At 40.0% G+C, this 24545-nt stretch overlaps 1 protein-coding gene across 1 annotated transcript in view; it reads right to left on the minus strand.

Annotated features, from left to right (window-relative positions):
- LOC121300747 (E3 ubiquitin-protein ligase RNF180-like) overlaps nt 1-22690 on the minus strand; it is a 40776-nt gene extending 18086 nt beyond the window's left edge. Inside the window, exons 1-4 of the mRNA XM_041229527.1 lie at nt 22549-22690; nt 16848-16947; nt 16437-16532; nt 13085-14041 (exon numbers count right to left, since the gene is read on the minus strand). Coding sequence (XP_041085461.1) covers nt 13085-14041; nt 16437-16532; nt 16848-16931 — 1137 coding nt within the window. The 5' untranslated portion in view covers nt 16932-16947; nt 22549-22690. The remainder of the gene's footprint in view (nt 1-13084; nt 14042-16436; nt 16533-16847; nt 16948-22548) is intronic.
- Nucleotides 22691-24545: the final 1855 nt, after the last annotated feature.

A 24545-nucleotide genomic window follows, 5' to 3' on the forward strand; every position in this document is an offset into this window, starting at 1 on the left:
ATTTACCCCCCTGTAATCAATGCTTTAACTAATCAGTTTTCCATAAAACATAGAAGAAAAGAAGAAATGTGAAGGTGAAGAAGAAAAAAAATACTAAAAAGTCACTTCATTCTATAGAGTGTTGTGTAGTGTTCTAAGCCAGGGGTTCCAAAACTGGAGGCCGGGGACCTCTGTGGGACCTTAGCACATTGGCATGCAGCAATCTTAATACAGATAGACTAAAGTAACTACAACAAATAACAAAAGCTTCCATTTTTGGAAACTCTTAACTACATGACAGGGCATATATAACCATCAAGTATAGCAATGTTATAAGTATACCAGAAGTCACTGACAGGTAGGGCCTCATCAATGGATAAACGCTTTCAAGTCCTTCACTTTCTCTGGTGCTGCAAACCCTGTGTTGAAAACGTTTTCAGACCTAGGCAGACCTGGCATTTTACCATTAAGTAAATCAGAACTCTGCTACAGCACATATACTGTGCAGCAGCAAAAAGTCATTGCTTGAAAAGCTTTGTTCTCTCATAAATTATTAATTCAGCATCTTCCAGAACACCGCAATCAATATAATGGCTTTTACTCAAGAGAAGAAACATCTTTGCTAAAGACAATGACCACGGGTATTTGTTCCAGACATAAATAAAATATGCATTCAAAAAAACTAATTAAGAGGAAGAAAAATCTGACAATGAGGAAATATCTAATCCATATCTAATTCCATTTCTACATCTATATAAAATATAATGTTTTTTTTTTTTTTCAAAATCTAAAAACAGAGAATAATTTTTTTTATGAATGCAAATAGTATTATTGATGTCTGCTCCTTATCTGGTGCTAGATTTAGGGTTCTGGAAATGTCCTAATTAGTAAAACAGTGATTACTGTTTCTGAAAAGGTCTTGACAGGAATGGCGTTGTGGTGAAGTCAGGCCAGATGCAGGAACCAAAACAAGGCATGCAGCGTTTATTTAAATAACAAAAATAAATAAAATATTTAAACAAAAAAAACAATTTGCTCACAGAGCGAAATAAAAGATTTAAACAAAAACAAAATCACGAACACAAAATACAAATCGAATAATTAGGTCAGGCTGGGCAGTAGCCTTCCCTGATCCTACTTTATTTTCTGTTTCATTTGGTTTCTTTCTCCTCTCTTTCTCTCACTCCGTTCTCTCCTCTGAACTCCTCACCTCGAGTGCTGAGAGCTGCAGGCTTTTATATTAGTGACCGAGGGATTAACTAGCTATCAATTATCTGATAATCCCTCAGTCACATTATGCAGTTTTTTTGTTTTTTGTTTTTTTTAATGTAGATGGGGCATCCCATCCACGCTGCAACACAAATACAATAACAAAACACTGCTACGCCATCACTAACACAAATAATAATAACAATACAACAGAACACAAGGCTCTCGCTGTCATATTTACACATAATAATAATAATAATAATAACAAACAAGAACCAGATATATACAAGCAGGTCTTTGCCCTGCCCCCTGTCAATAATGTGCAGGGCTCTCTCCTGCTGCCCTACTACAGTCTTGTTTAAAGCTATGTGGTATACATCAAATAAAAGTTTTATCCAAGAACTGCCCATTGATGCAGAAAGCTAAAGATACTGAAAATGGATGTGATACCTTTCAATCACTCAGAAAAACAGATCAGTGTTTTTTTCTTTCAATTTTACACAACCTCTTCATTGACACGTTTAGTTATTAAGATCTTACTTTTTTTGGTCCCCCCTCCCCCCGTTGTATAACAATCGATAACTGTGAACTTCCATTCTTATTTGGAGATGCACCAGATAAAGTCTGGTGCATCTCTGTGCACTTGGCTATGCAATCTTAGAAATAAATGGGTTATTGTGCATTCCACATAGACCCACATGGTTCTCCAGTCTTTCTTGGAACCCTTGTTGTGTTCAGGTTTTATAACTATTCTTACAGTCCACAACATCTAGATAATGGATTCACTATGAAACCAAAGGGTTCTAAATAGAACCATTCGAAGTTCCATAGTTTGTTGCCTATTTATATGAAACTTTGAATTTGGAACCCCTAATTATGGTTTTACTGGTTCAAATGGTTCTATTACTCAGTAATTAGGAATGGTTATTGTTATAGAGCCTACACAAACATGGTTTCCAGAAAAAGACGAAAAGAACCACATGCTCCATAGAGAATGCTGTAACCTTCTTTTCTAAGATTGTAAGCAATATTGAACACAGGGTGGTTTTTCAATGTGTTATCTTGCTGAAGGAAAAAAAAACCAAGGGGGTGCTTATATAAGATTAAATGTATAATATTGTTCGTAAAATATTTATTATAAAAAGTAGGCTTTTGTTATTTACAAATAGTTTGTGAATCAAGATTTCTATCACTAACTATGTAGCAGAGTTATTAGCATCAGGCAGGTGAGGTGGCAATGCTGTCAGGATTAAGATCAATAAAAACATTAAAACATAGCTTGAAGAGGGCAGCGGTAGAGAGCGGTTATCAGTGTTAATAACATCAACAACAATGCTTTTAAGATCATTAAGTTAAAGCCCCTTGTCAGTTTGGAATTATTATTGTTATATTCAGGTTATAATGTTATCTAGATAGATTGCACCAAAGTCTGTTGCATTAGTATAGGCCTGGCCTCCAAAAAAAAGGCTAGGCGATACTAATGCAGCCACACCACCTCATTAATCGGTAATTATTCCTACAAGACACGACTCAAAGTGAGCACAGCTGTTTTTATCAGCCCGTTAGGCAAATATAGCAGAACCCTAACGTTACAAACTTTACCGGTTAACCAAACACACCATTTGAAACTGAAAACTGCACTGTGCATTGTATCTACTTTCCTGGCAGATTTTCTTTTAATTTTTTATAATTGATCCTTAGGTTAAAAATGTACACATTTTAATAATGCAGTACACATATATTCCAATTATTGAAAATAACACACGTTTCAAAGTTACAGACATTTTAGTCTTATGAGCATCCTCCGTTTTTAAAGCTCTACTGTAAGACTTTTTGATTGCTTCTGCACTCACTTCCAATCAGAAGTGTGGGGGCTTGCTTTTGCATTGGTAAAATGACCTTCAAAGTGGTTTTATTATCATCTCATTTTTCAAGTAGTGGAGCACACATCATCCCACCACATTTAACCCATTGGGCTCTATTTTAAAGCCTGTGCATTTGTTTTCTAAAAGGAATTAACAACAGTAATGTGTATAATAGAAGCAACACATTCAAAAGTGCTTCTACCTACAATTAAGCTGTGTCTTATTAGCTTTGTGGGGTAAATATGGAGCAAGTTGAAGATGTTGTATATATTTCTTATTATGAAAAACTGTCCGACAGCTTTGTAGTGCTACCACATGGTAAAGCATAGGAAGTATATAGAGCATACATTGTGTATGTGCCCCAGAATCATAATACTTGACTGTATGTAATTCAGCCTGATCGAATCTCAGATTCAACATTTTGTATATATGATTTCTTTATTCTGGAACGCCATGTTGTTCAAGACAAAGTTGCACTACTGTGTGTCTGCGGGATTCTAACATACATTAAATCCATATAAAGCATGCTTTCAAACAACTGAGTGTATCATTAACAATGTCAAACTTGAATATCAAACATGCTGGAAGATGAAATGCAAAAGGGAATGTGGTGCCCTCTGCTGGAGGTCAGGTGCAGTACTAACATACAATAGAACCATGTTGTTGAATTAAAACTCAATCCTCCCAATACGCAGGTATTTATGTACAAATTTGCACGTTTCATCTAAAACAATTAAACACTCAATAGTTCAAAATTCATTAAAAGAATGTTGAAAACTGTTTATACTACAATGCTTTCTCAATATCTTCAGATTGTCCTGTCCGCAGCAGGCATGCAGAGCCGTAATGAGGCATTTAGCGCCCGGAACAGGCAATTAGATTTGCGCCCATAGCCCCCCCTCCCCTCCCCTCCCCTCAGTTTTTTTTCTTTTTGGGTGTTAAAAGTTGGGATGGTATATTTGCTCATAGTTTTGATTAACTTATTGTTATTTCAGAATCTCTCATCTGACATGTTTGAAGGGAACAAGACATTACTTAAAACAGAAAAGAACTTGTTAACACGTGTTAACTGCAAGGCTATATTTCCTGCCTCTGCGATTATATTCAATCCAAGCATTTTCAGTACCAACCAAAGACAATCAGTTTATTTTACGCATGGTCATTTTTTGTTAGTTTTTGACTCCACAGTAAAAGCTAAGGCAGAGATCAAGCTATGTGCGTATAATAAGGACAATTAAATTGTTATATATATATATATATATATATATATATATATATATATTATATATATATATATATATATATATATATAACTTTTTAATTAATCTGTTGTTCTCATAATCATTGGTACTGTAAAAAAAAAATGGATTGAAAATAATCGTAACACAAACGCGGATGCAATGACTTAATTAATGGCTTGAAGCATATTCAGAAAGACATAAACTCTCATTTCCATCTATATAGTTAGCAAAATGAAAGAAAATTGTTCCATTTCCCTAAAGATCCAAAACAATTTAGAATTTAGCAAGAGCCATGCAGGTATGTATGCTATAATTTAAACCAAAAAAGAATAAGAAGGTCATGAAAAATAATAACTAGATTTTGTGTTTATTAATACATACATGTTTAACGCATTACAAGAGCGACGCAATTATCACATACACTTGGTTTGTAATGGTGTTTTTAAAAATAGCAAACTGGGGGGGGGGGGGGGGGGGGGGGCTGGGGGGGCATTTGTTGGGGGGGCCCTCTTAACTACACCTCACTTGTTTCCTGTCCTTATTCCTTAATTACAATAAATAAATACTGGTACCACCCTTATCATCTTGTAGTTCAGGATGGTGAATTATAAGGGCCGTTTATCTATTTGCATTTTCTTAGAAATTAATTTCTTACTTGTTGTCTATCCTATTGTAATATTTTGGTTTACCTTTATTACATAGTGTAATTTAGTTAGTTAGGGAATTAATCCCAACTACTAATTCTGATTAAACTTGTATTACAATTATTGCCACCAAAGGTAAATAATTACAATAGGAATATGCACAATGGACTCTACAGAGTAATATCTATTGAGTTCGGATCCATCAATTTAACATTGATACAATATTAGACTGGATTATTAATTAGCACAGTGCATAGTAACAGTTCCAAAGGAAGCCCATAACTCAGGGATGTCAAGGCGCTGGGCTGATGTCACTGCCAGAATTACCACATCCGTATCAACTGTGCATATTGACACCTTGGCATGCCCTTGTTTCATGGCATCTTCCACGTAAAGGATGAGTCGTATATCGGCCTCCTCATGATTGCATGGAGCAAGACCTGACACATCTCAGGGCTGATTACATAGCACACAAGAGTGATGTGTGCTGATGACTTGTTTGTTGGTGTCCATGACTGGCACTGGTCACCAGGAAGGAGAACAGCTCCATTTTTGTTGTCATCAATTCTGAGAAACTCATGCCAGTTTTGAGGACGTGCACTGGATAGTTCCACGTGTCTCTGAATCCTTTCCCCCTCTTACTTCATGTATCTGCTTTCAAACTCTCTGGGAAGTACTTGTCCCACACATCATTTACCAGGCTTGCTTGCTGCAGCTGGGATTCATTGTACGGTAGAGTACGGTACTTGTGTTGCATAGCTATTGAATGCCTTGGCAGGGCCAGGTTGTAGCAAGTTGACGATAGCAGCCCCATCAAGGATAATGACTTCAGCAGTGGGAATGGGAGCACTGTCTTGTGCAGGGACCAGATCTTCCAAGCAACCTACCAGGTCAGATTTCATTCCAGTTCTCCGCTTGCCCATTTGTGATAACTAGGGTGGACATGCCTTGTTTTCATGTTCAAATAACTTGTCACGGTCTCCATCTCGTATCTGTGATGCAACGAACACCCTGGAAAAGAGGGAACAGTTGTTCTTCAGGGGTGACAGCTGTGCTCTTGACTTCTCTCGGACTGGAGGCCAACTGAAGAGGGGGAGGCTGTTCCTCTTGATGAGATCAGCAACGGGCTTTGTTTGGTTGACAAGGCACTCTTTGATATAAGTGTCATACTGCTCTTGTCCAAGCTCCTCAATCTGGCGTACAGTGTCTATGACAGCTGGATCGGCAAGTTCTTTGCCTTCTTTCTCTTCCCCATTGAGGCTTCGAACTCTCCAATCACTCGGGCCATCTCGGGACCAAATCCATTCAGCGCCGCAGGGATGCAGGGTTCTCAGTCAGACCCAAAGCCATCACCTTTGACTGAGGCATTGTTCTGCTTGTGGGCCTGGTCTATAGCTATTGCACAGAACGCACGTGCCATCTTCTTCACAGTAAAGTTCCCTTTGAGAAACTCTGCAAAGACATCGGGATGCTAGACTTCCAGTGCAGTCATGTCATGCAAATGGACTGGAATCCACCTGGCATAATTGGTTTGGTCCAAGGTGAAGAACCATGACACGATCTTGGTCAAAACATCTATGTAGAGTAGGAAGTCTGCCTCTCATATTGCTCTCACATAGATCATCACCTCAAGCTCCAACTGCAGGATGTTGCACCAAAACTGTAACTGGGGAGTACACCAGTCTTCCAGGGACATCAGATTCTCTCCCTTTTCCAGGCTGCTGCTGTACTGGGCATAAGCTTTGTGCACGAGTAGATATAGAGTACTAGCTGTGACCTGATGTGTGCGTCAACTGCATGTCACATGGGAGGCTGTTCCAGGTGTGGCAACGCCAGCTTGCACAAGTGCACTTGTCCACCCACTGTCCTCCAGAAGATCTCCAAGTGTATTGAGAGCTGACATCTCAATGTGCAGCCTGCCAAACATCACAACAAAGTGATCTTCACCATGGATTGTTGGCCAGTGACACTGGATTTGCTTTGCAAGTGTGTACAACCTGTTGCACTCCACTGACCTCATCGCTTGAATGTTGCAACAGCGATATTCCGGTTCCATGTAAGGAGTCACATGCACTTGTTGAGCTTGGATTATGGTCTATGTTGTCTACTACACCTGTAGTGAAGAGGCTACCTCCGAGTTGAGGAGGACAGACAGCTTTTTTCATCTCATAGTGTTGACAGATATTATTTCCCAGATCAGATATTCATCACCTGTTCACATAACATGGAGAGTCCTAGATTGAACTCCACTAGACCACTTTTTTTTTTAAATAGATAAAGCAGTAGTAATGTTATTGTTATTATTTATTTTCAGATCAATACAGTTCCAAGCCTGCTGCGACTCTAAGTCAGGCCAGCGCAGATATATGGAGAAACAGTCAACATTATCTGGCACAGATATATGGAGAAACAGTACACATTACATTCACTCTACAACATAATTATACCATAGGCGGAATCTTAACACAACTCATTGTTGGCCCTGTAGCTAAAAATCTTCCTTAGGACATGCCCTAGCTGCGTAAAATGTCATGCTTGTATCATCAAAGGCACAATACCCCTGAATATTTCACATATCCGCTGGACTTCAAGTTCATCTGAAGCCTGGAGTAGGTGACATTTTCTTGTGGTCTGGCAGATAAGGTGTCGATCTGTTTCTTTCTTTACATAAACAAATGCAAGTTAAGTGTTTTAAAGGGGGAGGGAAAATTTTGTATTGGAAACACACCGAATGGCTTTCTAGTATTAAATATAAAGTGACAAAATATCACCACAATAGGTGCTTAATACGTGTTATGAAACATACCTTTACATTTCATTACGCTTATAGTAGTGCTGGTCCTGAAGGCTGCAGAAGCGAATAAATAAATAAGCAATGCACATCTCAGGGGAAGCGAACAACACAGATATGCCATAACAATAACGAACAGGCGATGCTATGGTGTTGTGTAGAACCAGGTTCGTGGTTGTTAAGACCGTTTCTAAGGATATGACGCATTCCCTTTTCTAGTGTAGAGGTGCATGTAAAGTGAAAACATTGAGAACTGCAGAACAAAATTATTCGAGTGGCAATGCATTTAAGTCATTTTTTCGCCCCCCGTGGCTTTGCGCCCTGGGTGGCTGCTGTAATACATACATTAGTTGTTTAGTTATTGCATACTGTGGCAGGCTGGCGAGTGGACAGAGGCCCAGAGACAGTCTGTAGTTCAAAAAAATAACTATTTTATTATAAATAAACACAAAAATGAAAGGGCACAAGGGCCAAAACAAAGCAACTTAAACACAAATAAAGCAAAAATACACTCACAAAAATAAAGGTTTCCAGGCTGGGCAATGCCTTCACTGGATTCAAAACATTCAAAAATCACAAACACCAAAACACCAACCTGCTTCCTCAGCTCCCTCCCCCTAAATGAGAAGCAGAGGCCTCCTTTTATGTCAGGTGGCTGGGCGCTGATTGATCATTAATTAAACTAATCATCTAATCAACCCCAGCCACCTGAACACAATGAACCCAGGCAGGTAGGGGAATTTAACCCCATCCCTGCCAATTTCTAAAGAGCAGAGCTGTGCTCTGCCACATACCTCCCCCCATGTACAACGTACACCGGCCGCAATCGGCCAACTCCCCAATTATGTCCCTTGGGTGGGCTGTTTTGGTGGATGGTGGTGGGCAGGGTTGATGTCGGAGCCCCCAAGACTTCTTTAGTTGAGGGGACCCCGAATCTCCAAGGTAGCACGGCAATGACGGCGGCCCGGCTCCCTCTCGTGGCGGAGGTGGCGACGGCGGCCCAGCTCCCTCTCGTGCCGGAGGAGGCGGCGACGGCGGCCTGGCTCCCTCTCGTGCCGGAGGAGGCGGAGGCGGCAGCGGACCCTCGGGAGGCCTAAAAAACATAAAGGAGACACCAGCAGCCCCAGCCGATGCGGAGCAGCAGGCGACCCCAGCCGATGCCTGAAGGGGACTGTAGAGCGGCGGATCGCAACGTAATTCGTAGTATCCCTGAGCGGTGCAAGGCAGGCATCCTTGGGCCATAGCTCCTCCCCTCTGGGCTCAGAGCGGCGGCTCCTCCCCTCTGGGCTCTGGGACCGGCGGCTCCTCCTCCTCCCTCTCGGGCTCTGGGAGCGGTGGCTCCTCCCCCTCCCTCTCGGGCTCTGGGAGCGGCGGCCCCTCCCCCTCCCTCTCGGGCTCTGGGAGCGGCGGCTCCTCCTCCTCCCTCTCTGGCTCTCGGGACGACGGCAGCTCCTCACCCCTCTCCGGCTCTGGGGACGACGGCAGCTCCTCACCCCTCTCCGGCTCTGGGAGCGGCGGCAGCTCCTCACCCCTCTCCGGCTCTGGGAGCGGCGGCAGCTCCTCACCCCTCTCCGGCTCTGGGAGCGACGGCAGCTCCTCACCCCTCTCCGGCTCTGGGAGCGACGGCTCACCCCTCTTTATTGGAGTGACCGGGGCATCTCCCATGTCTACCGCCAGGTAATTAACCACCATGAGGGCAACCTCTGGGAAGGACGCCAGGTGGTGTTGTTCCTTCCATTGTTCCACCTCTCCCCATCTCGACGCCACAGTGTGTTGATAACTATGGTGAGATCGTGGACGAGGTCTGCCTCAGGGTGCATCAACCAGTCCCAGATCTCCTGGGACGGTGGTGAAGGTGGTGGTGCTGGAGGTAGTGGGGTGGCCCCTGATGCCCGGGGTGAACACTGCACCTCTTCCTGGGCCTGATTGTAGGAGCATCCTGCCCAGTTGTGGCCGTCCTCCTCACACCAGCCACACCAGTTTGCCGGTGGCACATCTGGGCAGGACCGCCAACGATGGTCCTCCTTCCCACACCAGGAACACCAGGGGAAGAGGCTGGCTGGGTCCTCCAGCGGTGGCTGCAGCAGCTTACATTTCTTCAGCTGCTGCTCGTCCTGCCTTTGCCGCTGTCTGCTCTTCTTTCCCATGTTAAAAAAAAAAAAAAAAAAAAAAAAAAGGATCCCAACCCCCCCCCCCCCAAAAAAAAAAATACTGCTCTGAGCCTCTAGGTGGCGTTATCCTACTTCTGATACCAAATGTGGCAGGCTGGCGAGTGGATAGAGGCCCAGAGACAGTCTGTAGTTCAAAAAATAAACACAAAAATGAAAGGGCACAAGGGCCAAAACAAAGCAATTAAAACACAAATAAAGCAAAAATACACTCACAAAAATAAAGGTTTCCAGGCTGGGCAATGCCTTCACTGGATTCAAAACATTCAAAAATCACAAACACCAAAACACCAAAACACCAAAACACCAAAACACCAAAACACCAAAACACCAAAACACCAACCTGCTTCCTCAGCTCCCTCCCCCTAAATGAGAAGCAGAGGCCTCCTTTTATGTCAGGTGGCTGGGCGCTGATTGATCGTTAATTAAACTAATCATCTAATCAACCCCAGCCACCTGAACACAATGAACCCAGGCAGGTAGGGGAATTTAACCCCATCCCTGCCAATTTCTAAAGAGCAGAGCTGTGCTGTGCCACACATACATAAAAGTTTTTCTACTAATCGGTAACTAAAGCTACAGTTTAGTTCTGTCCCTCTGTCCATATGACGAGTTCAGGTTTATTATCTCGTAGGACAATTCTCATCCCCTCTTTGTAAATACCCATAAACACACATGCATGTACAGTCTAAGTTTTGATTGTATTTGTTCTAAGTGTAGACACTTGGCATGTTTTAAAGAGATACACATCGAAGCTACCTTTAAAAAACAAAACAAACAAACAACAAAGTAATGGGGGAAAAAGTACTGATCTTTACAACAAAAACAAAAAAGAATTGTGTGTTCACATTTATGTTTTAATGTGACAGGGCAAGGAAGATAATGTTTCATTTAAATCTGGATATTCACAAAAAGAACATGCAGATATATTTTATCCCAAATCAGTTATGATAAAATCAATTTAGACAAATGCAATACTTTTACAGTTGAATAAATGAGGCTCAATTTTTCAATAAGCAGGCAAATGTGTCATTATGAATAGACCAGCCAAGTGAGGCAAAACAGATTCCTATTGACAGTTAAATACTGCTAGATAAGGCTGCCACCTATAAATGTGTAAACACCTCAGTTTAGTTTACTACGAATAAATGTTTAGAAAATCAATAAACCATAAACTAACATTATGCAACTGGCGAGATTCAATGACATTCCACTCATTATTAACAACCTTTCTTTTTTTCTCACGAAGCCTGTGTAGGTATTCTTTTTCACATACTTGCCAGCATTGGTATCCAAGCTCCAGTTACACAAATGCACTGGATGGACTGAACTGAGCTGTTTCAGATGACAATATATAGCAATCAAAAAAAGTAAGCCTATTTTTGTAAATATAAAGCAGTTATATTGCCAAAAGAAGATACATTTTATGATTTTTACAAGTTACTTGTAGACTTGAAGAGTGTTTGATAAAACTTAACTGGCAGTTGCTGTGTGCATAACATTATGCCAATTAGTCACAAGGTTTTCCAAATACTCTGTACACCAACAAAGAATCACATAACCTTTTTGTGTGTGTCTAATTTATTTTTCTACAGTAATAGAAACGTGTATTAAGTATTACTTAGTACTATGGTAAATGTGAAATGAAGTTTAATGCCCAATTGAAAGGTCTTGTTTTTTTATATCAACTTAATATAGTATGTGTTTCTTGAAAACACTTGCCCATCGTTTAAACTGTGTCGTTTAGTTTACTGCAGGCAGTTTACACGTTTACAGAAAAATGTAAATGTTGCAGCCTTACTGCTAGATAACCTGTACAATATTTTTTGATCAGCTTTAATCTGGTTGTAGCTAACACAATAATTCAATAAATTAGAGTACCCTAAGATAACATTTTACCAGCATGGGGAGGCAGGGAGTATATTACTGTATGTAGGTAGGCAAATACTAAAACACCATATACATGTACTGTGTCTGATAGTATGTAAAGAGTTTGGGTTTTGTTTAGTGCTGAGAAGGCCAATATAATAACTTCTAAAGTAAACAATACTAATGTCTGTATCCCTGAACTAGGTTTATTTCACAGTGCTTTTATTTGGCTTATCCTAACCAGGGAGGAGTGTAAAATCCAGGGAAAAAAAAAGCTTACGCCACAACCATTTTATTGAATGTTCTTAATGTAATGTTAACATATGTTTAAGTGGCTGCTAAAATGTGGTATTGGTGAATACAACTCATACTTAAACAAAGTTCAAAGGGAGTGTGTGTCATGACAACAGAGTGAAATAAATACTCTTTGAATTGGAAAAACTTGAATTGGCTACAGTATGCCACAGAATGAAGTATCAAGCCTTACATATAGTATAATACTATACAAGTTTAAACCAAATAAAAACAAACAACAACAACAATCTACGTTAGATTCCTGTAATAAAATGATATGAACCATACATAATTTACACAACAGAAAGCTTGCAATGTTGATTATTGAATAAAGTCTTACAGATTTCTAAATGGGCTCTCCAACACAATACAGGATCCAGATGTAATTTAGATGAAAACACATCTGCAAATAATATGACATTGAATAGTTAACTTATTCAAATGTAACTGAACAGATACAAAATGGCATTTCAACGTATTGGGTGGTCAGTGAGTGAACTGGGTGTACAGTAAAGCATGCCTGCCTATAAGCCCACAACATTTAGTGGAATTGCAAACAACCCCATAATGCTTTGAGCTGTGATTCATTCCATTCTCCTCCACTGCTTTCTGTCGATTTTTACTTTTGCGCGGCCCAGCATTTTTAAATACATCTAGACTCCACAATAACAACAAAGGGTTTATTTTACCAGCACATCTGGTACATGTGCTCACTGCTCTGTGCAGAAGGAATACTGCAAGCTATGCAGTGTGCACTCCAGTGCTCTCCATCCTGCTAGTATTTTCTACATTGCTGCTGTTGGGTAAAACAAATTGTCTTTTACAAAACCTTCATGACCAAACATTACTTTTTTTTTAAGCATGCCGTTGTACAGTATTTTAAAAGGAAAACAGTATCTGCACTTCTAGTAACCTAATAGGTCACTATTACTGCACATTGTCTTTAAAAGGGTTAAATAAACCAAATATCTGTATGCATCTTACAGTTTTGAAGGACAATATCTTTTAAACAGGAGCCTCTTACCTGTTTGTTTTGCTCCTGAAGCTGGCTCTGTATCCAGCGTTCTCTTCTCCTCTGCTTCCTCCTGAGGCTCTTGAGCCTGTTCCTCTCCCTCTTGCTTAACCTTCTCTCTGCTGCAGGTGATGTGGAGGGGCCAGTCTGTAACAGGCTAGCCGCAGACGTTACCTGCTCTTCCTCTGTGCTACTTTCAGAGGGGAACCGTCTTCTCAAAGCCACAGCCCGGATTGTTGTACTGTTACCTACAAGCACTTGTGCATTTGGTTCTCCAGGATGGTCCGTTCTACCCTCCATGTCCATGACAGCACATTGAGAAGATCTGTCTGGCTCGCGATCAACATCTGAACTGACCCTGTTTGGACAAAAGGTGCCAGATGTTGCCCCAGTGACTAGATGCAAACGGGTTCTTTGGCTGTGGGGCTGTATTACCCTTTGCAATCTGCCAGACCGGGCAGAATTGCAAGCGTATGCTTTAAGAAGATCAGAGAAGCTCATGGAAATGCCCATTCCATCTGTGCTGCTGTAATCCAAGCTATGTGTTTTTCTATGTGAAGCTTTCACAACACGTCTTGCGTTAAGTGGCCCTGAAAAGGAAGAAAATGCTTGTGGATTAGCAGCTTTGAAGTCCCCTTTGCATGATCTTGCCTCAAGGCAAAGCGCTTCAGTTATTTTTCCAATTTCATTATTAGCGTTAACAGCATGGGAAAACATAGTGCTGCTCAACCCTGGCACTCTTGCTTCCATTCCCTGTTGGGTGTTTAAGCCATCCAGTGATTTGGGGACAAAAAGAGCAGCTCCCTTACTTGGTGGTCTTGACACTGGCAACGAATAGTCAGTCCGACTCTTGCAGAGATGTATGGTTACATCCTGGCCACAAGGACATTTTGCACTGCTGACAAAGTTAAAACCCCCTAAACGAGCCCCACAATACAGGCAGTTCAGCTTCCCAATTGTCCACTGGGCCTATAGGAACGAAACAGAAAACAATGCATTCATTGTCAAAAAATAAGGAGAAATAACCAGATCAACTTTTCTTTTTTTTCAACCAACAAAGTCAGCACTTTTGTTTTTTTTAAACACAAACCTAGGTGATTAGCAAGGTATGAGCAGAAACACATAATGCAGACAAAGCTAAATAAAACATACCCACACACGTGCACGCACACACACATTACAATATGTTGCAGCTATACTGCACTGTGGAGTATATTTAAATCTAAGTACACTGCTTTACAGAGCTATCATATAAATGTTATGCTAAGTACCTTTAAAAGTCCCAGCAGTACATTTAATAACAAGTAAAACAGTGAGAGAGAACAGTCTGGGGCATAGTAACAAATCTGTGTTTCAATGAAAGCAGATCTGGCACAACTGCAGTACATTCCTCACATAAAGAATACTTTACCCTGCTCTTACAGTGTCTGCATACCGAATTTGGTGGGAGGAGATTTCCCACAAGCATGCATGAGTCTGCCTCACCAAAAGCATGTTACTATTCACAAAACGCTTTAACGTTTCCAATGTTTTCATTTAACTTCTTTACTTACACCTACAAGTACTCTGCTTTAGTCATCATAATTTTGAGAAAGTAATGTATGTATTTCTTAGTGCATGAGTCAGAAAAGTGTGCCAAAATAGAAATACATTGAATAAAGGAGTTTGTAAGTTGTTAGCTTGTTTCATATTAGTTTTGGAATTGTTTTTTTTTTCTCTATAAAGAGCGAATAATAATTTGGAGAAAAAACTTTCAGAATCTTGCCGAAACATAAAGCAGTAAGATACACCAAGATGTCATTATTGTGAAATGAAGCACTGCTGGGTGCATTGTTAGATAAAGCAAAGCTGAGCGCCACTGCCACCTGGTAATTTGACAACAATGCACACCTTACAGGGATCATCAAATCTCCCATTCAAGAAGGAAAGCCAGAGGTGTGTAAGAAAACAAGTCAGTGATGAGGCTAAAGAGATCAAACCAGTGTATTTTTTGTTTACCAACAGCTCTGCTTGGGAATCTTGTTCAGCCAATCAGAGTGCTATGTCCACCCAATCCATTGTGTACCACAATGTATCTATTTGTAAGGATGCTCCCTTTATGCTAACTTGGTTGTTTCTGTACATTTGAACCATTTTGCCTTGATGGAATAAAAAAAGAAAAAAAAAACTATTAACCTCCTTTGACAAGCAGGCTATAGTGATGACATCAAACCTGTCAAGATAATCACAGTACCGCCAGGTGAAATGTGAATTGCGCTGTTGCGCAGGTTTAATAAATGAACAAAATAAAAGATTTAAACAAAAAAACAGCACACGGCACGTTAGGCCAAAATAAATAGACAAGCAAAACGAATAGACTCTAAACAAACAGTGGACGAACAGACAAACAAACACGGTGAGTCAAAGCAACTTATATTTACTTTTTCTTTCATTTAGTTTTTAATTCTGTCCTCGCCACATGTTAACACACCACACGCAACATATAACACACAAATACACACATGGGCGGTGTACACTGCCACCTCCTCATACAACTGAATCCTTAAGGAGTGATTAAAATCCATTTTCCTCATTATCATTATTGGCTCCTCTTTATCTATTGGTTCTTTGCTTGACTATTATACCATACTCCAGGATATAGAATATACAACACTGTGGAAAAGTACCCTGTTTTTTCCTGGTATCTTACCACTTCCTGGTAGGTCACACGGCCTGACTGCAGCTAGACCACTTGAGTGAAACTGTTCTACAGCACAGTGATTCTGTACCAGGTAGCAGCAGTTACTTTAAACCTTTTAAATACACACACACACACACACACACACACACACACACACACACACACACACACACACACACACACACACACACACACACACACACACACACACACACACACACACACACACACACACACACACACACACACACACACACACACACACACACACACACACACACACACACACACACACACACACATATATAGGTCATTTCTAAAACTACCCAGTTTCAGAAATGTACCTATAATTAGTCTTTTCAGAAGTTACACAAACTCATTAGCTCAAGTTGTTTTTGCCAGCAGCATTGAAAAAATATTATTAATTTACTTGACTTTACTTAGAGAATCACATAATACAGTTGTGTACAGAGTATAAAGCCTGTATCGTTAGGTCTTCAACCTGGACACCAAAAAGCCACAAGTCAAAGTGAAGGGTACCATTTGATTTAGACAAGGAGTTCCCATGAACTGGTTTATGAGAGTATAACAGTCGAAGTAGCAGAATCTTAATACAAAACACAAGTTATAGTATATTAAACAAATAAGAAATTAAACATTCTATGAGATATCTCTTTAACTTACCTCCTCTATATGTCCTATAATCCAGTCAGGCAGAGCCTCAATATTGATGTGCCAAATGCTGCATTTTACTGGAACATTCTCTCCACCTGCATTTCTCTATGTAGAGATAAAAACAAATACAAAAATCACTTAAGTGTGGATTGTATACCATTTTATTATTTTACTGGTTCCCCCTAAATTAATTATAAAAATAAGAAAACACACACACACTGCCCACTTTCAATTAATTACACATTTACTTTCATAAATGAAAAACAGCTTTTTGGTATATAGTACAAAACATTTCTTTGTCTCAGTTCTCCTTCAAATCAATTGTATATACTATAGTACTCACTGAGAAATAAAAAAATAGTGCTTAATACTAGATTACAATTTCCAAACAAAGAGCCCTGGAAGAAAAAAGACTAATACCTTGGTCAAAAGACTTCTCGAATCTATTACACATTTCCGACACTTCCAACATCTCAGCACTGCCGCGTTCACATCGCTTTCCATATGGAAATGACTGCATCTACAAACAATGAAAAAACATGTACAATTACACACTATACATGAGGGGATTTGTTTTTGAGTTTTAAGGAAAACAGAAGATGACACATTTTAGGATGAAGCACTTTGGTACATTCTACATTGGATAAATTGCAATGCCTCAGCCAAAACTGTGTGGGTTTCCTTGTGACCCTTCTCTATAACGACAGAAATATATCTGGATTTCAACTTTGAATTGCTACCTGTATTTCTGTAATAAGCGTACACAAACAATGATGGTCTGGGCTTCTTATATATTATTGCTGGGGTGAACACAGGATTTTCCTGTTTGGATATTCATTCATAATTTAAATATTCGTTTGCTTTCAAAAAGTAATAAATGCCATTATACTGCTCAGAACACAGGCAGAGACAATATAGCATGGGGGGGTGGCCCCTGTGTGTTTGCCTTTATTTTACATCAAGACCTCACAATGTGTAACACGATAAGATATAAAAATATCCCAGGAGTAAAGAATAAGTTGCATAAGACTTACTTTACCCCAGTGAATTAACTACAAAACAGAGGATGTTAAATAACAGTTCAACATTGTTTTGTTTATTCCTGAAATAAATAATACATGAAGTTAAAACTGCATTTTATTTATTTTTTACTTTTTGTTCATTCTTTGCCATCACTGTTTCTTCACAGTAAAAAGTGGTCATAGCCGCATTTTCATAAAGTAATAACATGATGTGTACTTGTGCATTTTCGTAGCTAAACAAGCAAACAAAAACAAAAATTTAACTTTAAACACTTCAAATAAAACAAACGTGGAAAGAGCGCTGCAAAATGAAGGGGGAAAAACGCAGTTTTGGTTCTCGTTTCCATTCCACATAACAGTGAGTTGCTGCAAAAATTATATAATATATAAAATCTGTTTAAAAAAAAAAAAATCACTGCACAACATTGTCAACAAGTTGGCCACTGTTTAAGTGAGGCATTTCAGAATGATGTGCTTGCCTTTTTTTCTGTCCCATAAGATTTTAACTCGTTCTAAACAGCACAATGCATTTTTGACCCAGATGGCCTTCCATAGAGATCGCTATGCGTGCGCGCGATTAATCTGGTTTGTTTACTTTTTGCTGTCTAACACTTAAATAGAGGCTCAATAGTTGCTGTATTGATCCTGTTTTTTTTTTTTTTTTTAATATATGTATGTTACAGGCAAAGCCCAAAATGCAGGCAACTCATAAATTGGTGTGGACTGGGCAAAACCTGAAATAAAAATAACTTAGTTCGGGCTTCGCCTGGGAAAACCATGATCTGCCCACTGCTTCTCGGGCAAAGTCCGAATCGCTCCCTCTGTTCTTTCATTCCTGTTCTGAGGCAGACCTTTGGAACAAAAAATTAACATGAGAAACCCCATTGACACTTGCGTAGTACCATCGGCAACAGCTGGACATGAATCGAGAAATATATAAAACCTACGTCACACTTTGGAACAATATTACCTGCAATATCAGACATTTGAGTATAAAAAGGCCATTATTATTATTAATAATGTAATAACATATATAATAATGCGTTTTATTGAACCATCCAATCAGACAGATTACTGGCTGGAACATAAATGATTATCTGATTCACGTTTGACAGTGTTTATAACAAGAAGTTGGAAAGCGTACTCAGAGGACTGACTGACAGTGTAAGTAAAGTTCTTAATACATATTTATATTTTAATAATTTGTTTAAAATAAATTAGTCTTGTATACACTGAGTGTACAAAACATTAGGAGCACCTTCCTAATACTGAGTTGCACTCAGAACAGCCTCAATTCATCAGGGCATGGACTCTATAAGGTGTCAATCGTGTTCCACAGAGATACTGGCCCATGTTTACTCCCATGCGTCCCACAGTTGTGTCAAGTTGGCTGGTAGTGGATCTCTACTCTGAATAGCTCATTCCATCTCATCCCACAGATGCTCAATTGGATTGAGACCTGGCGACTGGGCAGGCCACTGCAGTAAGCTGAATTCACTGTCATGTTCGTGGAACCATTCCTGGACAATCCTAGCCTTGTGGCAAGGGGCATTATCCTGCTAACAAAATCCATTAGTAGATGGATACACTGCTGCCATGAAAGGATGCACCTGACTGGCAATGATGTTCACGTATCCTGTGGCATTCAAACATTGCTCCACTTTTATCAAGGGGCCCAATGTGTGCCAAGAAAACACACCCCACACCATCACACCACCACCACCAGCCTGCAATGTTGACACGCGGCATGATGGATGCATGTACTCATGGTTTTCTCCATACCCTAGTCCTCCCATCAGCGTGATACAGCAGGAACCTGGATTCATCAGACCAGGCAATGTTTTTCCAATCCTCCAGTGTCCAGTGTTTTTGTTCCTTAGCCCACTGCAACAGCAGTTGCTTATGTTTTGCTGAAAGAAGTGGAACTCTGTTAGGTCGTCGGCTGCCATACCCCATTCGTGTCAAGGTACGACGAGTTGTGCATTCTTTTATGGGTCTTTCGGCACCAGTGTTGTACTGGACTGTCAGTTGACTAACTGTAGCCCACCTATTGCTCTGCACAACTCGTGTCAGCCTCCTTTGGCCTCTTTCATCAATGAGTCGTTTTCGACCACTGGCCTGCCGTTGGCTGGATGTCCTTTGGGTGGTGGACCATCCTTGATACATATGGGAAACTGTAGAGCGTGAAAAACCCAGCAGCGTTGCAGTTCTTGACACACTCAAACTGGCGCGCCTGGCACCGACTACCATACCCTGTTCAAAGGCACTTAAATCTTTTGTCTTCCCCATTTACCCACTGAACGGCACACATACACAAGCCATGTCTCAATTGTGTCAAGGCTTAAAAATCCTTCTTTAACCTGTCTCCCCTTCATCTACACTGACTGAAGTGGATTTAACAGGTTACATCAATAAGGGATCATAGCTTTCACCTGGATTCACCTCGTCAGTCTATTTCATGGAAAGAGCAGGTGTTCCTAATGTTTTGTACATTCAGTGTATATTATTAAATATTTTATAGTCATGTTGTCAATAAAAATACATTTTTAAATACATTTTTAATTACATGCCTATTTTCTGAAGTTTTTATGAATCAGATTAGTGTGTGAGTGAATTACGCTACTAAGGCAGGTGGGTCAAACAGGCTCTTCAATCGTAGCTCTGTCTCTGTCCCCTGAAAACATAAAATGAAAGATCTTTGAGATTCTTTTCGGACCTTGACTGGGCATTGTCGGGAACTCCTAGATCTGCCTGTGCAAAACCCGGAATTAAAGATTTTTGTGATTCATTTCAGACTTTGCCCGGGCAATCTGCGAATTGCCCAGTTTCGGGGTTTATCCATAACATATATATTAATCTCACATATCACACTGAGCTCTTTTTCAATTGCTATTTTTGAAACTGTGGTGCAACTTCTGGTGAGGCGGTAAGTAAGTGCAAGGTATTTTTGTCATTTATAGCAAATATGAACATCTGATTAAATTAAAAAAAAAAATGTTTTAATGCATTTTAATTCCAGGTTATAAGGAAACAAAAGGTTTTGAAATTTTGAAAGGGGGTGTAGACTTTCTATAGGTACTGTACATATACACTGAACAAAAATATAAACTTGTTGGTGTTGGTCCCATGTTTCAAAAAAAGATAAAAGATCCTAGAAATTTTCCATACGCACAAAAAGCTTATTTCTCTCAAATTTTGTGCACAAATTTGTTTACATCCCTGTTACTGAGCATTACTCCTTTGCCAAGATAATCCATCCACCTGACCGGTGTGGCATATCAAGAACCTGATTAAACTGCATGATCATTACACAGGTGCACCTTGTGCTGGGGACAATAAAAGGCCACTCTAAAATGTGCAGTTTTGTCACACAACACAATGCCACAGATGTCTCAAGTTTTGAGGGAGCGTGCAATTGGCATGCTGACTGCAGGAATGTCCACCAGAGCTGTTGCCAGAGAACTGAATGTTCATTTCTCTACCATAAGCCGCCTCCAGCGTCATTTTAGAGAATTTGGCAGTACGTCCAACCAGCCTCACAATCGCAGACCACATGTAACCATGCCAGCCCAGGACCTCCACATCCGGCTTCTTCACCTGCGGGATCGTCTGAGACCAGCCATTCGGGCAGCTGATGAAACTGTGGATTTGCACAACGAAAGAATTTCTGCACAAACTGTCAGAAACCGTCTCAGGGAAGCTCATCTGCGTGCTCGTCGTCCTCACCAGTGTCTTGACCTGACTGCAGTTCGGCATCGTAACTGACTTCTGTTGGCAAATGCTCACCTTCGATGGCCACTGGCACGCTGGAGAAGTATGCTCTTCACGGATGAATCCCAGTTTCAACTGTATCGGGCAGATAGACAGCGTGTATGGTGTTGTGTGGGCGAGTGGTTTGCTGATGTCAACGTTGTGAACAGAGTGCCCCATGGTAGCGGTGGGGTTATGTTACGGGCAGGCATAAGCTATGGACAACGAACACAATTACATTTTATCGATGGCAATTTCAATGCATAGAGATACAGTGACAAGATAATGAGCCCCATTGTCGTGCCATTCATCTGCCGCCATCACCTCATGTTTCAGCATGATAATGCATGGCCCCATGTCACAAGGATCTGTACACAATTCCTGGAAGCTGAAAATGTCCCAGTTCTTCCATGGCCTGCATACTCACCAGACATGTCACCCATTGAGCATGTTTGGGATGCTCTAGATCAACGTGTACGACAGTGTGTTCCAGTTCCCACCAATATCCATAACTTCAAACAGCCATTGAAGAGGAGTGGGACAAGATTCCACAGGCCACAATCAAGAGCCTGATCAACTCTATGCGAAGGAGATGTGTCGCACTGCATGAGGCAAATGGTGGTCACACCAGATACTGACTGGTTTTCTGATCCACCCCCTACCTTTTTTTTTTTTTAAGGTATCTGTGACCAACAGATGCATATCTGTATTTCCAGTCATGTGAAATCCATAGACTGGTGCCTAATGAATTTATTTCAATTGACTGATTTCCTTATACGAGTATAAAAGGGCTACTGTAATAGCATTATGGAGCAAATGGGAGCCACAACCATACCGTGTTATAACCGACTGTACACTATAACGGGTGAGCACTATCTAGCACTAATCGCAGACAGCCTTACCAAGGTAATATTTTCAGACTGCCTAAGGTCATACTCATAATGCCAATCAAGGTCTGTTAAAGCAGCATAGATTGATTACAACATGACGCTGCGGTACTAACAGACTGTGCTGTACACTACAGAACAGCTAAGGACGTTAATTAAACTGACACTTTATAACACCTGTTCGTAAATCCTAATCAGTAATGCTAATAATTGCCAGCAGTGACTAGTGCCGCACACCGCGTCTGTCGCAGACAAAAAAAAACAAACTGTATTCACGTTGACACAGACTAAAATATACACAGTACCTCTGTCTTGCACTTTAATGATGTGCTTTCACCCACCAGGTAACTCCCTTTGCAACAATATACCATACTATACAACTAAGTACGAATGCTGCATGTCATTATCATATATGTTCGATTTGGGACATCTAGAAAAACCTGAACATTTGTAAATACTTACGTCAAAACTCCCCTTACAGAAAATGCTGGCACTTAATAGGGATAATTTCTGAAGCGAAACTTGATATTGAGTGTATATCAGTGAATACAAACAGTCGCTGTGTTGTTTTGTTGTTATTAAAAGTTACAGTATGTACACATACGGCAAGCCGGAGTAGTCAAACTAAAGTTCTCTCCAAAAGGGACGGATAGAACCAACAGTAAATTATCGCTTTCTCCGGTCTGTTGTCATAGGCTCCTCTACGTACACACTAGTATTCTATGTTGTGTTATTTTGCCTTTAAACGGTTTAAAATTAAATAACAAATGGAAAGGTATTCAGTGAATGCCAAAGGGGTCACACTGATACAAGACCACAATAAAAAGCAACCTACACGAACATTGGTTTGAGCCATGATCTGACGGAGTGACTGAAACACAAGCAGCAAGGCAGTTTGATGGAAACTGCAAAACCATTTTAATTAAAATAGGATATTCTTAGTTTAGTCTGTTTTTATTCTGTATTAATTAAATTATATTCATTGAAAAAAAGACAGTTTAAAAAAATAAATAAGGGACTCCTGCACAGTGTGCGCACACGTCTATTAAATTTCTGAGCCGGTGTTTTCTGTCGCTGTAGTAAATGTGTCTGTCTGAATGCACAGTATTAATTAGAGCAACCATGTGAATTTGGAGGCCTCTTCCCGGGGCAACGGCAGTAAATGTGGTATCAATATCTTGTGGAGTGTGTGCTTTCATGTGGCAGCTCGTTTGCCTAAGAAAGGCATTTTAATATCATTGTTTTATTAAAAAAAAAAAAAAAAAAAAAAAAGCCTTTTTAGTGAAGGCAGCAACGGATTCTTTAACAAACGTCTCAGACATGTTAAGAATACCAAGCCTTGTAACTCGCAAAGAACAGAATCTTCAGACATGCTTTCGTTCTGAAGATCATTAAAAAAAAATAAAATGCAGTCACATAATTGTGTTACATCTAAATCAAATGAGCATTAAGGTACACGTTAAAAAGCTTGAAAAAAAAGTAACAGGTTCGGTCACATTAAAAAACATTAAGCAGAACGGAAACTTGCAGTTATGTGTAGAACAGGCAATAGAAGAAACACTAGCATCTGCAGTTTCCAAACCTAGTAGTTAATAATCTAGCACGAGGTCAGGAGAAAAGGCCATTGTCAATAACAGAGAGAAAGACTGAGAAAAAAAATGATACTCTGCATGAATGTGTCAGAAAGAGCTTTTAATGTGAATTAGTAATGCACTACTAAAATACAAATCCGCTTTTGCTGCTCAGTGTCTGTAAAGTCAATATGTTTTCTAAATAGCAAAGTTACTCTGTATTGTTAGCAAATACACATTAACTTTAACAAAGAAAACAATTAAATTTAAGCAAATATTGCCTCTGGTTAAAATACGTATAAACATTGCAGCTCTTCAAAAGCAGGGACCTTTGCATATCCATTTCTTATATTGTTTGCTATCTCCAGTGAATAATATTAGTAGAGATTGTATGTCTAATGTACCTGAAATGAAAATCCCATGTACAGCACGCCTCCATTGCAGCTAATCATTATAATATGTTTTTTCTGATTGCTGTTTGCTCTGTTATTAATTTCCATTAATTTATTGTGGAACACATGTTTTGGTGGGCTTATGTATTTTGATGAGAAGTCAGACTTCTTAAGAGAGATACATATATTTCTTATCTGATAATAGAGCCTTCCTCTCACTATTAGTAAGTCTTTTTGCTGAATTTGCATAAAATAAAAAATAGAAATCGATATGTAATGTATCCTGTTCATTCACTTTAAAGAGCAAGTTGGCGTGGTTAGATGAGTTATCTAAACTCACGTATTCTTGGGTTTAGGTTCACTTTGTATAATTTTCTGTTTCAGTCTTTACATCCTGGTGACTTAAAACAGTTTAAAGACCCTGCTGGCCTCAATATATGTAGCTCTCTGACTCTGTATAATATCCAAGTCTATCTGCTACATCAAGGTTTAACTA

This window comes from Polyodon spathula, chromosome 2 (assembly GCF_017654505.1).
Source record: "Polyodon spathula isolate WHYD16114869_AA chromosome 2, ASM1765450v1, whole genome shotgun sequence".
Classification (NCBI taxonomy): Eukaryota; Metazoa; Chordata; class Actinopteri; order Acipenseriformes; family Polyodontidae; genus Polyodon; species Polyodon spathula.